The sequence below is a fragment of the Natrix helvetica genome (assembly GCF_964273705.1).
Source record: "Natrix helvetica genome assembly, chromosome: 4".
NCBI classification, from domain to species: Eukaryota; Metazoa; Chordata; class Lepidosauria; order Squamata; family Natricidae; genus Natrix; species Natrix helvetica.
Genome location: NC_138550.1, coordinates 32,828,679 through 32,846,798, shown reverse-complemented (window position 1 = coordinate 32,846,798; position 18,120 = coordinate 32,828,679). Strand labels below are relative to the sequence as shown.

At 38.6% G+C, this 18,120-nt stretch overlaps 1 protein-coding gene across 3 annotated transcripts in view; it reads left to right on the top strand.

The window, feature by feature from the left end:
- The window catches only part of COL8A1 (collagen type VIII alpha 1 chain), a 99,089-nt gene extending 81,469 nt beyond the window's left edge, over positions 1-17,620 (top strand). For 2 of the 3 annotated variants that reach the window (XM_081951130.1, XM_081951129.1), the window contains exons 4-5: positions 10,624-10,918; positions 11,942-17,620. In XM_081951130.1, the coding sequence (XP_081807256.1) occupies positions 10,627-10,918; positions 11,942-13,875 (2,226 nt within the window). In that variant the 5' untranslated portion in view covers positions 10,624-10,626 and the 3' untranslated portion in view covers positions 13,876-17,620. The remainder of the gene's footprint in view (positions 1-10,623; positions 10,919-11,941) is intronic. The other variant, XM_081951131.1, reaches the window with a different exon arrangement.
- Positions 17,621-18,120: the final 500 nt, after the last annotated feature.

Here is an 18,120-nt window from a genome sequence, read left to right as displayed (position 1 = left end):
TAGTACATTCTTGCTAGATTAAACTAAATACCTTCTCATTTGGCTTTCCTTTCAACAATGGCTTGTGCCCGGTATCCTCTGAGGGTGGGTGGGGGGCTCCTTTCTTGAAGAGCTCTGGTAAGGCTTTTCAACCAAGAGCAGCAATAGACAGATGAGCAAATTAGGACTATCATTGGGTCTTATAAGAGAGGATTCAACACATTTGAGGTTATGCAGCTTGGGAGCAGGGGTGATCTTGGAACTGCCTCTAGCCTTAATGGCTTCAGTGGCTTATAATGAGAAGCACTAACTTCAGCCTTTTATGAAGAATGTTCAGGCCATACAGAATTATGTCCAGAGGAACTCTTGCTGGGATCTTGCAAGGCATCAGTGTTGTCCATGGTCTCTGGCCCATGCAGCTCCAGTTACCTCTAAGATCATGCCATGGTAATTTAGTAGCAGATTGTTAAATTTTCTTCCGTATTTTTCTTTCTTGGAAAAAAAAATCTAAAAATAAAAAATCTATCATACCTTAATATAATACCTTAATAATTCCTATTCCTTTAGAATCATTATCATCTTTATTATATAATACCAGATTCCTTGCAGTCTTTGGCTACCCTACAGAAAGAATTATAAATGTGTTCCTTCCCGTGCAGAAAAGGTTATACTTGTATTGATTTTTGTATCTGGGGAGTCTCTTCTTTGATGGAAAAGAAGCAACAAGAGATCTAACTGCAGTGAGAAATTATGAATATATGACAATTACTTAAAATGATTTTCTATTTCCAGTTTACGTCTCTAAATTTTCACCCGTGTTTTAACTGCTTGTCTGATGGTTGCTTTAATCTTATCAACTGCACTCTATTTTACAGTGTAACATTGGTGAGTGTTTACCCAGCCTTCCACATTTTGTTACAAATATTATTGTCTGATTATCATGGAGTCATCTACTGGTATTTAATTATGAAGTATGACATACAGTATTTTTCACACTATAAGATGCATTTTCTCGGCCCAAAAAATGGGTGGAAATGTCTGTGTGTCTTATAGAGCGAATATTGTAGTGGGCGGAGGGAAATTGGTGAAATGCCGCAATATTCGCCACTAGCACTGCCTGTCACTGCTGCTGCCATTTGCTGTTGCCAGGGAAAGCTGGAGCCTTTGCTACTGAGCAGCTGATTGGCAGGTGTATCGGCCTCCTGAAATACTGCCAATCAGCTGTTCTAGGTTACAGGGATCACCGCTACCAATCACTGGCGCCGTTTGCTACCACCAATTGCCACCTATTCGGCGGAGATTGGCACCGAATGGTGGTGATTGGCAGAGAATGGCACCAAATGGTGGTGAATGGAGGAGAATGGCAGCAGTGGTGAACAGCAGTGGCAGCGATAGGCAGCAGTGATAGGAGGTGGCAGCAATTCTCGCCGCCTAGAAAAGTTGATCGGCGGTATTCCAGGAGGGCCTATCCAACCGCCAATCAGCTGCAAAAGCTCCAATGTTCCCCAGCGGTGGCAGCAGCTCAGCTCAGTTGACCGGTGGTGGGTGCAACAGAGCAGAGCCCTGATGAGCCACGTGCTGGGGCTGCGATAATGGGCTGAAGCTGACTAGGCTGTTTCCTGTTTTCTGCAAGGACACTAGCCATATGAATACCAGATGGATGCTGGGAGGCACAGGCAGATTTTTTTTCTTCTTTTCTTCCTTTAAAGCTAACATGCATCTATGGTCTTATGCGTCTTATAATGTGAAAAATACAGTAAATATAAAAAATGTGTTTAATATTCTACCCAGTTCCAAAATGATGACAAGTCAGGGAGCCTGTGAGAAACTGAAATGATATTTAAACTCAGCTTCTGGTTGGGGTAGATGTTCTGAGCTGAGAATAACTAAATTAAATGCAGAACAGGGTAGATTTCAGCAGTGAATCTTCTTTAGGATGCCAAAGGAATTGCATGGTGTGGTTTTAGGTCTTCCCAGGAAAGAAACTAAACACACAAAACCACACTGCATTGCCGAGTGCTTGAGTGTTTTCTGTCACTCCAGGCCCCATTCTTCCTGCTGGGAGAGTGACAGAGAATTAATTATCTGAGTGCTTTTGAAGTCATGTCTGGGAATGCCTAAGGCCTCTGTAAATTGAGTGAGGATGCTGAGTTTTGATTCTGGCCTTGGAGTTTTGTCAATAAATCTAGGTATAAAATGACATTGTTATATAATGTATATATAACTCAGCACAATTTAGATGTTTGTTTATCACATACCCTAGATTGGGATTTAGAGAAAATTAATTCTTGCATTAATTTCTAAGATTCCATATTAGCACATTCTCTGTGAATTAACTAGATTTCAGTGGAAGAATTTTCTTATTTATTATTTTATTTTGAAACCAAAAGTAAGGGTTTTTTAAATCTATATTAATGTTTCCTGCATGTAGCTTATGCCTTTTAATCTTATAAAAGCAATAGAACACTCTTGTTTGTGTGGTCCTTGAAACTCTATAGGTTCTTTGAGACCTAGAATGAGATTAGAGTATAAACAGAGAGTTCAAAGCAGCTTAATCTACCTTAGGATGCAGAGTTGGACTTTATCCAATGGAGACCTCTTGTTGGCAATACCCAGAATGTAATACTTAGTCATTATTGTTAATTTATAATATGGACTAAATTCTGGTTTATTCTACTTACTTTGTTTTGCCAAAGAAAGGATTTTATCATTAAGCCACTTAAAATATATGGATTCCATTTCAATTTTATTTTCAATTACAAAACAGTGAGAGAGCTTGAAAAGAAAATTCATTTTCGCGTGTATCGTTGAAATTGTTGAAGTCCCATTATCTTCTCATCAGAACTAAGGAGAAATTCCAAATAAAAGAATGTCAACAATTTATAGTGTTGGTGCTTGACTGATAATGCTCTTTAGAAAGCCAAACATAAAAAGCCTGTTCTTCAGGTATGGAACAATCTGGTTGCTATTGTAATTCAATGAATTATGTGTAAAAAAAACTTTGTTTTGACATTTTCAGTCCTATGTACTAATTTTACAAGCTGTGATCAACTGTTTATAAAAATATATATTAAGACTATACAATGGGCTGAAGACATGCTGATGCCTGAAACAAAGGTCAAGATCACATCACTTTTCATTCCACATGCAAAAGTCTTTTGGACTGGTAGACAGATCTCATTTTAACACTTGTGACAGGCTCCTTTTCCACACTTTAAAGCAGCAGCGTAATATAGGATTGTAAAGTTATGTGCGCTCATAACTCTATCTTCTGAAAATGAAAAACACCCAGAATGTCTTAAAATATATAGGAGACTCTCACTATTATTTTTTCTGTCCAGTAGTAGGGCTGTGTAGGAAATAGCATCTGTGCATCTTCCCACCACCCGATTTTCTTTGGAAAGTAAGAATCGGCTATAGATCAGCTCTGAATGATATTTTTTGACTCATGCATAGCTTCCTTTGCCATAAAGGAAAGATTGAGAAAACTTTTTCAGGTCAAACACCACACTGGGAGTAATATCCTGGGAATTTCAATATATGCAGGGTCAGGACAACATAAGGAAAGAGGCCATGGTGAAACAAAATTTGCTTGAATGACAATTAAATGTAATTAATTGAAATAACCTAATATAGATTATTATTTCTCATATATTAAGTGATTTACAACTTTATTCACATGAATTACTATACATTATTGGCAACATTGAGAGGCTCCAGGTAGGTTTTCTTTTCCTTGCCCCAGGGATACTGTATATCCCTGGGGCAGAAGATAGTGCTATTCTAAAACTAAGGAGGAAACAGGGAAAAGAAAACTTTTATGTAACTGAAATATGGTAATATATGAAAAATTTTCATAGAAGCAGCATATTAACCCTTTGGTTTAATGGACCTCAGTTTCATGGCTTTAAGATACAAACAAGCAAATTTTGCTTTAGAGCATCTTTCTATAATGTCATGCTCGCCATATAGGTTTATTCCCTTTATTCCTCAACCATCTTGACCCACAGCCTTGTTGTTAGAGGGTATTCTTTTTCTGTGAATGTGGAGGACTCAGACTGAGGGAAGAATGCCTTAGAATAAAATGAAAACGAGAGCGAGAAATGAGACATTAACACACACACACCTTATTATGTGTTGTTTTCTGCAAAGTAAATCATCACATTTCATTTGTTATTTGGGCAGACATAGTTTATTCCAGAACTGGAAGGAGCTTATAGACAAGGCAATCAATCAATTTATTTATTGTTTTTACCACCGGTCACAGCAAATTATAGAAAGATTCCGCCTTTGCAATGGGGAAAAAAAAAACCCTTCCAATGAAAATGCTCTAACTGCAGGAGACATTTTCAAGAAAAATACTGTAAAAACATTTTTCATGGTTTGAACATCTCCCTTGGATTGGGATCCTGGGTTTCTAAAGAGCTATAAAATTAATACAAAGCAAAGAAAATAAGAGATGCTATTGTTTTGCATTCCCACTTGGAAAGGATAATCAAAGTACAGTGTGGTGAAATACTGTACATGGCAGAAACTCAGGCTCAAGATGCAAACTTTAAGACAGCTTTAGTTATTGAAGACAAATCGCCCATAAAGCAGCATGATGGCAAGGGCTAAGAAAACACAGCGTGAATTGTATCAAAGTGAGAAGATGAAAGACCAGTAACATTTTTGCTGGTTTTTAAAAAGCGCTGGAAAAGAAAGTATTTTCAAAGGGGAAAATAAGCTCTTTTTTTCTTGTCTTTCTTTTTCTTTTGTCTTCCTTACTTTATATTAGTTTTTATCTTCTTGTTTAAACGTTTCAATGAAAATTATATTTTTTTAAAAAAAAGAAAGGAGTCTTTTATGACAAAGTATCAGGCCATAAAACCACAGGATTACAGCAGAGAGCCATAAACAAGAGTGATATTAAACGATTCTAATCTAGCCTCACACACTGTATTTAAAAACTTCTTTCTATGGTAGAAAGTTCCTTGATTGAACACAAAATTGAATATGAAAATTATCTTCAATATGCTTCCAACAGTGGTGAGACTTTTAAGGGCAGCACAAATAGATTTACCTTTTTTTTTCCAATAAGGCATGAGTTCTGGAAAGTTCAGATCTTCTACAAATAAAAGAGAATTTCATTTCTCTTGTTTTGTTTTGTTTTAAGGACAATGATATTTTCAGAAGGAAAAAAGACAAAGTAAGTTGTAGGAGAGATTGGATTGGATTGAATTGAATACTTTTTTTGGTCAAGTGTGATGATTAGTACACAAGGATTTTTGTGCAAAGAAAATAATAAAATATAACCTTTATATAGTTTTCCCCAAAAATGTTAATATGTGTTAGGACATGCTTTGAAATTATTTACACTGCAGTTCACTCTGGAGCTAACAGAGTAGACTATATGATTCAGAATAAGTGTGGTAAAGAATAGAATAGAATCAGTGGGTTCCTACACGTTTGGACCAGTTCAGCCGAACCAGTAGTGGTTTGGCGGCCTGGGTCGCTGGAACAGCCAGCGATACAAACCTGCCACACCCCCGAACTGGTTCTCTGGCCGGCACCATAGGCGCGGTCATCTTGTTTTGTGCTTCTGCACATGCGCAGAACAATTTTTATTGGACTGTGCATGCGCAAATAACGCACATCATGTGCGCACAATGTGCATCAAGCACACTCAACGTGCATCATGTGTGCACAATGCGCATCAACTTCATGTGCACACATGGCGCAGCCACGAGTGAACCAGCAGGGTGCCAGAACCCACCCCTGAATAGAATAGAATAGAATAGAATAGAATACAATACAATACAATACAATACAATACAATACAATACAATAACAGAGTTGGAAGCGACCTTGGAGGTCTTCTAGTCCAACCCCCTGCTTAGCCAGGAAACCCTATACTGTTTCAGACAAATGGCTATCTAACATCTTCTTAAAACCTTCCAGTGTTGGAGCATTCACAACTTCTGCACGCAAGTTGTTCCACTGATTAATTGTTCTAACTGTCAGGAAATTTCTCCTTAGTTCTAAGTTGCTTCTCTCCTTGATTAGTTTCCACCCATTGCTTCTTGTTCTACCCTCAGGTGCAGATGTAGTCTCAGAGCACACACATCTTCTGAATTTCCTTTTTTGCTCCTCGGGTACATTCATTTCACAATTACTATTTATTTGAATATGTTTTAATATGCAAATGAAACATTGAGCAAAGAAATAAAATATGCGAACTGCCCCGATTATCTTTATTTTAGTCTACTTGTTTTGGAAAGAGTTTCAGATTAGGCCCAGATTAATGAATAGCCCTTTTAATGGTCTCTGCATACTTTGGACTGAAAGCAAACATGTGCTTCAAAATGTCTAATGTTGCAAATGTAGCACTTGCCTGCAAATCTTTCAATCAAGCACATTTTCCCAAGACCGTACATACAACTTGACTGTGGTAGCCATACAAAACTTGAGAAAAGCTACTACTTCTATTTTAAGGATTTGCAAAGGGAGTCAGTCTTCTTCACCAACACGCTCCAAAATGCTGTCAGTCCTATTGCAAATTTTAAATATAAATGTTTCATATCAATTTAATATCATGCTAAAACTATGCTACATCCACCTGGGTAACAAAGACTGACTTGTTTAAAAGGAATAATACCTGGGAATTTAAATATCAAATGCATTTACATGAAATATTCTGATTAAATTTACACACATTTCTGACCACCTTTGCTTAATAATTCAACTCTTGGTTTAGCTGACTTTAAACAGTTGTCAGCTGATGACTAAAACCAAAGAATGAAAGCTGGGTGTGATTATGGATTTTCACAGTATGTGCTTCTCAGCTATTTTAATACGATATATGTGGGCCTCCAAATCCCAAATTGCTTGTTCTTAACTTTCACTTTTATAACAAAATATGTGCCAAAAATGAATCTAAATTCCTGAGGCTTTAGTGCCCTGCCCACTGTATTTCATTGAATAATATGATTTATTTGAAGTAAAATTATTTTGTTTGAAGCTTTGTGCTTATCCAGCTGCAATAATTGCAGAACAAGATTTCATATAATCAAGCATTAAATTTGAAAGTTGGAGATAATGTGATTTTTCTTGAAAAGAAAGCTTACCTTGAAGGAAGATATTGGAATGTTAAGCAATTGATAACAATTTTATTTTTACTATTCAATAAGCACATCTTGTTTTTAAAATGAATGTTAGTTAAATAATGGGATTTCCTATCTTGAAACAAACACTCCATCTAGTGTACAATTACTAATATTGCTTCTTGGTTTCTATTTTCTGCTGCCCATGAATTGTGAAAGGTTCCTAATCCATAGAAATTATGATTATGCTTTAGAAATAATTCCATATACACTTTCCCTGAAAATTTTAAGGAGCGAGTTAGACGCTAGGGACGATTAAAAAGACACGAAGCTTTGAATAATAGTTTCTCAAATATTCCTGGTTAAAGGCCTGCTTTCCAGAAAGGGTGGTTCTTCATATAGAAAGTTGTTCATGAATAAGCTTATTATGTTATCACCAAACAGTTAGGAAACAGTCTAAAAGGCTATTTAAAACACACACAAGTTATGCACTACTAAATTATTTAAATTTACTGAGGATTTAGACAGGTTTTGGGGTGAATAAAACTAAGGGAGTCTTTTGCTGAAATACTGCAGCAGAAAAAGATCAGAAGCAAAGGATTCCTGAAAGATCTTTGAGGAGTATAATAGGTGAACATTAAAAACGTTGACCAAATACTTGAATTTATCACTGTTGTAATTGATGATTTGCAAACCTCTGGAAATAAAATAAGTATGTTATGAGATTCGTTCCTGGCATAGTCTCTATGGTAGTTTGGTATTAAAGGTGGTTTTCAGCAGGTTCTGACCAGTTCTGGAGAGTGGAAATTTTGAGTAGTGCAAAAACATCCACCAATATGTTTGCAGTGAAAGCGAAAGTACTATTAATGAGACTGAGGATTAGTAGGCTTTTTTACACAGGCTAATTTGTGTTTTATGACAAGAAAGTCCTGTCTAATGATGCTAATATTGGCTTTCAAATATCATGGTGACACTCTTTGTACTACTCATACATATAAGACTTGAAGAAAACCGATTCATAAGGCATTACACATTATTGGTTGTCTAAATTATATTGGTTTAATAAGAAGAGAGCAACTTGTAGGACTACCACTGAAAGTCATGGTGAACCCAATTCTTATAGACCAATGAAGGGTACGAGCAACTCTTTTTAAAAGTAAGTTAACCAAAATATTTGTATAATTGTTCATGACAATAGTATACTACTTTCTGAGACCATAAAATTAAATACGTATTTCTATAGCATAACAGTGACTTTGTAAAACAGACTAGATTTCTTGAGTAATCTTACTATTTCTTCTTTGAAAAAATTTGGTCCTCTGTCAAAAGAGCATTCCTAATTTGTAAATATCAATATAGGAAACCAGATTTTAAGGGAATTGGGGTATTTTTCTTACAGATACTGGCCCCTTTGCACTAGATTTTGTAATACTACATTTAGGCTCCAATCATAGGCATTCTTATATAAATTGGAGAAAAGTATTCTGATCTCGGTTTCCCCAGCAGCACAAAGCCGAGTCTGAGTCCTGATAAACCCGTTTTATTTAATTTACAATTAATTCCTCTCCAGCAAAGTCCCGGCCCACAGTCTTTCATGGTAGTTCACAATTACCGACCTTTATCAGGCTTGGAGAGTGGTCAGGCCAATATCTTTCAGACGCCGCAATACTTGGCAAGAATGCAGGAATGAACTAATTGTCTCCTGCAAACAGCCTCCCCTTTTGCTCCTCTTTTATTTCCTATGGGATGGACCATTCACCGTCCTCCTGTGGCTTTACTCCCAAGTTGACCCTTGTTCCTTAGCTGTTCCCTTCGTCTGGAAACTCTGCACATGCGCACACTGGGAACAGGCTCCAGCTGTTCATCTGCCTCACTGATGTCCGACTCCAAAGGCAGCTGATAACTGTCAGTTGGCCCTGGCCCCATCTCTGCCTCCGACGCAAAGCACTCATCAGAGCCTTCTTCAGACTCCAGGACTGGTCCATGTTCCTCCTTAACCTCCTCAGTGTCCGAATCTGCCAGCTCTGCTGGCTGCTGTCAGGCCACAACAAAAACTCATTCTCACAAGACAGAGTGTGCCTGTGATCTGGATGATGTGTTTTTATTTCCCCTCACTTAAACATGGCCTCTCAATCTTGTAGGGCATCAGACCTAGAATGACAATTTCTGAAAGCCCTGAATTCTTCAGCTCTACCTTATGGTTCCTTGAAACTGTTGTTCTCCTGGGACAACTAAGTCTTCAGGAGAAGGGGCTCTCTCAGTGAAAAATTCTTCAGCACAGAAATAACACAGGGATCCTTAATAAACAGGGATTCTTCCTGCCATATACCCAGTCCCTAAAAGACTCAACAAGTGCAGGCTGCCATTTCAAATTTATAATTATATTCATACTGTCTCATACGGGTTATCATGGGAGGAACAAGATACTCCCATATAACACCATTCCTGCGTGAGCTGCACTGGCTACCTGTGGTTTTTCGGGTGCGTTTCAAGGTGTTGGTTACTATCTTCAAAGCGCTCCATGGCATGGGACCTAGTTACCTGCGGGACCGCATCTCACCTCACACATCTCTACGACCTATCCGCTCTCACAGGGAGGGACTCCTCCAGGTGCCATCTGCCAAGCAGTGCCAGCGGGTGACGCCTAGGAGTAGAGCCTTCTCTGTGATGGGCCCAACCCTCTGGAATGACCTCCCCCCCGATATTAGAACTACTAACGACCTCCGCTCCTTCCAACAGAAGCTTAAGACCCACCTGTTCCAATTAGCTGGCTTAGCCGATTTATAGCTCCATCTTCCACCTCCTGGCAAACATTTTATTGGGGTATTTTTTAAGGGAATTTTAATTTTATTTGTATTTTAACTAAATATTGTACAGTATATTTTCTACCTCCTCCGTCTACGTCTATGTCTATGTATTTGTATATGGTTTCAATAATGACTGTACACCGCCCCGAGTCCTGCTTAGGAAAGGGTGCGGTCTAGAAATAAAAGATTATTATTATTATTATTATTATTATTATTATTATTATTATTATTATTATTATTATTATTATATTATCTTATTTCACAATTACTTTTAATGTTTTGTTATATTACTATGCAAACATTTCCATGAACTATTGTATTTTATCATTTCTTGTCTTTTCTTTTTCTTTTTTTCAAAACAACTACATGTTTACAAAAATCTTGAAAGCTTCCCCCTTATTTTTTTTCATCAAAACATCTTCCAAAGCACTGTTGGAAACTCAAATTATATTCCCACTGAAAATCATCATTTTAATATTCTGCAATGTAATGGAACAATTTTCCCAAAGCAATATTATAAATATAACTTAGCAGTTCATCGTTATCTTTATGCTTCCAAAGCTAAAATGCCAGAAATACCATAGGGATGCATAAGACCTAAAACCAGCTCTGTTTGCTTTAATGCAGAATAGCTAAAAAGATTACCAAAAGGAAATACCTTCTTACCGGGGATAATTTTCATTGTCCAAAATTAAGTTTCTTACATTTGTTCTTGCTGTTTTTCTATTTTGAGAACGGTTTATTTGTTGTTGCAGATTATGGCTATATTGCTAGCACCTACATGGCTAATCATTTACCTTGGGCTACTGAGATCTATCCAAGCTGGTGCTTATTATGGGATCAAGCCGATGCCTCCTCAAGTGCCACAGTACCAACCCCTTGGGCAACAAGTACCTCACATGCCACTGGGTAAAGATGGAGTGCCAATGCAGCACATGGGAAAGGAGGGACCACACCTATCGTATGGAAAAGAATATATACCTCAGTATATAAAAGAAATTCCACAGATCCCCATGCTTGGCAAGGAGAGGATTTCAAAGAAACAGAAAGGTAATATGGGCAAGATGTGAAGTTGGGTGGGCTTAGTGACTGGACCAAGGTCTCCTGATGAGGTTCCATAGCTGAGGCTGGAGTTGAAAATGACCCTCTCTGGTCCTTTTCCAGAATCATAATTATTACATTATACAGGATGGAAGAGAAGGCAAGTTTCATATATTGACTGTAACTTTATGCAAATGCGTAGAATATATTGCAAAAGTCAACATTTGTGAAGAATATTTTGTTGAGCTTTTTTTGGGGGGGGAGGCAAGACGGCTTGTGCATTTATTCCGAAACAGCTATGAGCTTAAGTTTACAGAGAGTTGGCAACAAGCCCAGATGTTTAAACATCCCCCTTTTTTTCAACTCATTTCTAGTTGTACACCAAAATTGGTCATTTTCCTCACCCATTTCCAAATGTTAAGTTTATTCTGTCCTGTTACCAAAATGTTCTCATATCTGCTTTAGGCAGAGTGAGATGGCTGCCTCAGAAGGCAGGTTCTGGAGTGTGATCTTGTGAGAGGCCATTGGCAAGCAGCTAGTTGTCTTTCGTACAATATAAGACTGTCACTTGCACTAAAGCCAAAGTACAATTTTAGTGAAATACAGAGAGTGGCAGGGGTGTGCCTCTTGTCCACTCCCATTTCCGTATCCTTATCTTCCAGATTCGGAGAAGTCACAATGTGATTTCCAACTTCCAACAAGTCATTTTTCTTTACTTTTCTAGATTTTGCTGCATCAAAAAACATAGAAATATCAACTTGAATATGGGTCTAATTCATCAGGAACAATTTAGGACAGCAAAAATAAAAATAAAAATTGGGGGGCCAGCAGCATTGATCACAAAATTGCTAATGCTCTTTGAAAGGAGGAAATCCATCCTTCCTTTTGAACATCAACTATACTGTAAAAATAATCCAGCCAGTAGGCTGATACATCAATTCCTCTTGAAGCATATTGGTGACATCTAGATGAAAGTCAGGATGAAAGTTAATATTCCTTTATTTCTTTATTTCTCTTTCTCTCTTTAAAAAGCAGAATTGCCATTAGCCAGTTTGAGAGGTGAGCAGGGTCCTCCTGGAGAGCCTGGACCAAGAGGGCCTCCAGGAGCTCCAGGGCTGCCAGGACACGGAGTACCAGGAGCTAAAGGAAAACCAGGACCGCAAGGATACCCAGGAATTGGAAAACCAGGCATGCCTGGAATGCCAGGAAAACCAGGAGCAATGGGGTCTCCAGGATCAAGAGGTGAAATGGGGCCAAAGGGGGAGAGTGGATCTATGGGAATTCCAGGACCCCAAGGACCACCAGGACCTCAAGGACTGCCTGGAATAGGAAAACCAGGCGACAGAGGATTACCAGGACAACCAGGAGGAAAGGGCGAGCCAGGAATGAAAGGGCAACCTGGGATAAAAGGCCCCCAAGGCCCAAAAGGAGACAAAGGTGTGGGGATTCCAGGGTTACCAGGGCTAAAAGGACCGCCTGGTTTACCAGGCCCTCCCGGTCCTGTTGGACTTCCTGGAATAGGCAAACCAGGAATGATAGGTTTTCCAGGCCCTCAGGGAGCTGTAGGCAAACCAGGAATTCCAGGGGAACGAGGGCCAAAGGGCTTAGCTGGGAGTCCTGGAATTCAAGGTCCTCCTGGTCTTCCAGGTATAGGGAAGCCAGGACAAGATGGAATCCCAGGACAGTCAGGCATGCCAGGTGGGAAAGGGGAACAAGGCCTGCCAGGTTTACCAGGGTCACCTGGTGCTCCAGGGATTGGAAAGCCAGGTTTCCCTGGTCTTAAAGGGGATCGAGGCATGGGTGGTGCTCCGGGCCCATTGGGACCTAAGGGTGAAAAAGGTCATGTGGGCCCACCTGGCATGGCTGGGCCTCCAGGGGAACCAGGCCGACCAGGCCAGCCTGGATTAATGGGGCCCTCAGGTGTGATGGGATTCCCAGGTCCAAAAGGAGAATATGGAGCTGTTGGGCCTCCAGGACCTATTGGTCCCAAAGGTGAGCTTGGTTTGCAAGGTTTCCCAGGTAAACCTGGTTTTCCAGGAGAGGTGGGCCCATCAGGTCTGAGAGGCTTGCCTGGTCCAATTGGACCAAAAGGAGAAGCTGGTCACAAAGGTTTGCCAGGTTTGCCTGGTGCTCATGGGCTGATGGGCCCCAAGGGAGAACCTGGAAAGCCAGGAACTCAAGGCCATCAGGGCCCTACTGGAATCCCAGGTATTGCAGGACCAAGTGGCCCCATTGGACCTCCTGGACTACCTGGAACTAAAGGTGAACGGGGTTTACCAGGCCCGCCAGGTTTTCCGGGAATGGGGAAACCTGGTGTTTCAGGGATGCCTGGATCACCAGGGAAACCTGGATCGCTTGGTGCTCCTGGCCAGCCAGGTCTCCAAGGACCTCCTGGTCCCCCTGGCCCTCCTGGCCCTCCAATAATAATGCAAACTACACCGCCAGCAATGGGACAGTATTTGCCAGAGGTAGGGCCAGGCCTTGATGGAATAAAGACTCCATATGGTTATAAGGGGAAGAAAAGCAAAAACAGTGCCGCCGCCACTGCCGCCGCCGCCGCTACCACCTATGAGATGCCAGCTTTCACGGCTGAGCTCACCACTCCTTTCCCACGGGTCAGGGTTCCTGTGATGTTTGACAAGCTCCTTTATAATGGCAGGCAGAATTATAATCCACAGACTGGTGTCTTTACCTGTGAAATTCCTGGGATCTACTACTTCGCTTACCACATACACTGCAAAGGGGGAAATGTCTGGGTAGCATTATTTAAAAACAATGAGCCGTTGATGTACACATATGATGAATACAAGAAAGGTTTCCTGGACCAAGCTTCTGGAAGTGCCGTTGTTCAGCTGATGCACGGTGACAGAGTTTATATCCAGATGCCATCTGAACAGGCGGCGGGACTTTATGCTGGGCAATATGTTCACTCATCTTTTTCTGGATATTTATTGTATCCAATGTAAACTGCACACTCAGATCAAATGAAAGCTCTTTTTTCTGTGTTTCCAAATCTATACCATTGAAAGGTGCATTTATTGATCATTTTTGGACCAACATGTACAATGTTAAAATAAAATTACAAATTTAAACATTTTATGTACAGCTTGTTGTAAAGAAAAACTATTGATAAGCCCAGCATTAATTGGCTTGCTGCTGTACAATGAATCTTTTCAACATTTGTCTGCTTTTTTGCATTAAAAATAATGTCATGTCAGGATTTACATTCAGTGCTTACTGATCACTTCCTTCTAGGGTGAAACTTTCAAGTGGAAGGTGATAGACAAAGATACAAACATTTATTCTATAATAATACTATAAAGATTTATTTATAACAAAAACTGCAATGACTACAAGAAGGCTCCGTAATCATGTACCGACTTCTCTTTGCCAAAGTTTCTCTTTTTATGTGAAGGTTTTAATCTGGTTATACTGACAAAAATAGTAGAAAAGGACAAATCTCAGTGTTAGAAAGCAATTTAATTATTAGCAAATTGACTGAAATCTATGGCATTGATTTCTATTCTCCAGCAAGCAATAGACCATATTCATATTACAAGTAAATGTTTATATTTCCAGATTGGTTTGTGGAATAGTTTAAATCAATGACTTAGAGGTAAAATGGTATTTACAAACCAAATAATGTTAGTGCAGCACAGATGAAGAGTTTCATATTGATTTATGGATCACAGAATATAAATACAGAAAATGGCAATGTGTCTCTGAAATCAGGTAAGTCTGAATTACCTGATACACAAATAGGGAATGAGTGATCCTTTTTCACTAGGAAATCATTGTTGCAAATTTTGATCAAGAAATGATAGGACTGGATGTTTGATATGCTCAAAATAGAAGTTTATTCGTTCATTTTCCTAGGTCCTTTAACAAATACTGGAAAAGGTAGCTACAATGACTGAGAATAGAACAGTCCTTTAGTTTTGTATATTGTGTGATTTATCCAGTATGAGTTATATAAAGGCAATGGCATATAAGAGTAATTTACCTTCAGTTCAACTATCCTATGGATTATTCCTAAATGCCTATTTTGGCTAAATGGCTTTTAAATACATGGAGATTAGAAAGTCATATGTTTATGGGAGCAGCAAAGTGGCTATTATTATTTCATCCTGAATAAAGTCTATCTATCTGGTTGCCAAGAATTGGCACCAACTTAATAGTGCATAGATAACTTTTATTGATTATTAGTGCCACACATATGCCATGCCAATAATTATGACATCTAGGTTATTGGGAAGTGAGTATGAAGGCCAACACGGCTAAAGAACTGGCATCTGTAATTTCACATTGTTGTGTACATAATAATAATAAGAGGCATGGCATGGAAAAGTATTACATGGCCAGTACATTAAGAAAAATTGCAGACAAAGCAAATAAAAACAAGTGCTGGCAACAATTAAGAGTAGTAAAGGTGAAGAAAGAGACAAATGGGCTAATGCTGGTTGTGCAAGACCTAGGCTTAAGAACAAATTCATGCAACACTAGAATTGAGAAGCCAGCAACAGAAAGCAAATCCTACCTTTGCAAAGAATCTGCAGAAACAGTGTATCACTTAGTAAGCTCCTACAAAAGTTCACACAGACTGATAACAAGCAATGCTAACAAAGTAGCAACATTGGTGCATTGGAATATCTGCAAGAAATACCACTTGCCTGTAAGCAAGAACTGGTAGAACCACAAAATGCTAGTAATAGAATGTGAAGAAGCTAAAGTATCTGGAACTTTAGAATTCAAACACATCATTCTTCACAATTATGGATAAGACAAAACAGTCTGGATAGTAGATAATACACTAGAACAGGGGTGTCAAACACATGTCGTCATGTTTTTCCCATTCGCTAAACTGGGGGTGGGCATGACCAGCATGTGATACATCCAGTCTGCGGGCCACGAGTTTGACACTCCTGCACTAGAAAGACAGCAGAATAGAAGTGAAAGAACTGAAGAAAATAAAGAAATATAAAGACCAGTAAATAGAGGTGGAATGACTGTGTCAAAAGAAAGCAAAACTAGTACCAATGGTATTAGATACCTTGTGTGCAATCCCAAAACATCTGGAGCACCAATTGAATACCATCTGCATTGACAAAATCACCACCAGTAAATTGCAAAAGGCAGCTTTACTTTGAATAGCTTACCACCTACAGTGATATCCTTAACCTCATCAAACAACATCTGACTATCCCAGGTCCTTCAGAAGTACTTAATAGGTGGCTAACAATGCCAAATCAAGTCTTAAAATCTGGTTGACTATGCAACTGACCATAATAATACATTAACTATTTCCAGTCTGCCACTAAAGATAAAAATCTTCAAAGAACCACTGATAAAATAAAATCTTATTCAAAAATAAAACGGCAAAAAAGAAAAAAGAAAATCAACAAACATCCAGCACTGATAGTTTTAAAATCTAAACCAGCTGAAACTCAAACCAGTCCATTAAGAGATGTATATGAAAGAGTAGATTACCTCAGATTCCTAAACTTGCAACATATCCTTCATAGCAACCCATCTGAGAAGCATGAAGTTACTGATGAAAGTCTTCGTTTTTGTTTTCTTAGCAATTTAAGAGTCTTCAAAGATTAGCACATGAGGACTTCCATAACTGTTTTAAAGTATTTGTAAATCCCAGTAGAAAACACTCCCAATTACCATTTTCAGTTAACACAGATTCTAGAAGGATATTTGAAGGACATAGATATACCTGAATAGATTGTGCTGAAATCCTGTGGCTCTATTGAACAATATTTGCATGTATAAGAACTGTAACTGGGATCATTCTGTTGAGCATGAAATTACCATGTGGATTGGTTGTTTAACAGGAGGAACTGCAGGGGACTAACTTCATCCTTTCTTCTGCTTAACAGAAATCTTATGGTGAAAACTCTATCCAAATTTCAACAGCATTGTGTGCAGTGCCACCTGTTTGATCCACAGAGGATATTTTGGATGCTGCATGTGTAGGGCTGCCCAGATCTCAACGATTGCACGTATTCAAGAAGTGCAAGGACTCCTGGGCAGACAACTATGTTAGAGTAGAAATGTCTAATCTCCACTCAGGATTTAACCAAGTGAATCTCTGCTCTTATTACTTGAAAAGTTATAGACAAAGGATCTATTCAGGAAAAGCTTGAAAAGGAAGTCCTTTTCTGCCATGCCTAACAAAACTAACTTTTATCCATGGCAGCCATTTAGCTAGAGGTAGCCTTATATGGATGAAATACTCATTTACACAGTCCACATCCAAATGGGTGGTTTGAGTAGAAGCATCTATGGTACAGAAGTACTTCTAGCTTTATCGTAGTTGAGGAATTAATGGACTTGGCCATTCTAGTTCCTTTGATAGTTGATTTCTCCTTGACATAGGAAAAGTAATCTATGAGTTATTTAACATCCATGTGCTTTTTCATTTATTTAAACATTCCAACTAGACTAATCATTATTATTTCTATGAAAATTCCATGCTTAATTGAAAGATTATCCTAATATAGATGTATACAAATCGCAAGTGGAATTTCCATTATTTAAATTTCAATGCATTACAGCACATACTATTTGAGAACAATGGGCAATTCAAAGATCTTTAGGCCAGATTACTATGGTAAAGAAATAAAAAATGAAAATAAGAAATAATTTTGTATTTAAGTTTTTGTACTGATTGCAAAAGGTCTCATTAAATAACTTTTTACAATGTTTCGGTATTTTATTTCAGTTATTTTCTGAAATGTGTTACTTGTGGCTCCTGCAAATTATCCTCTACAATTATTGATTGCATTAGTTTACTATCAAAAACATCATTTTTATGGCTCACTCTTCATACAAACAGCAATTATGTAGGGAAAATGAGGACTGTATTAATTGATCATAACTACTAGGCTGACCACATTCAATGCAGTGCAAGTTCTGAAAAGAAAAAAAGAACAATTTATTCTATGCATACAACCTTGCAGTACTTTAAATAGTTACTGTAATTTCCCATGAAAGGAGTTTCTGCATGTAGAAAAGATATCTTAAATAAATAGCAGGGAATGCAACCAGGAAAAAGGAAGCAGCAGCAAGTACTGTTCAAGTTAGAAACACCCATACCCAGCAGATGCTTCAAAACATCTTAAAGGGACAGGACAAAATTAAACAAGAATTGCAGGACTTAAAGGAAGAGCTCAGAGAGACAAACCAGCAAACCACACGGAATG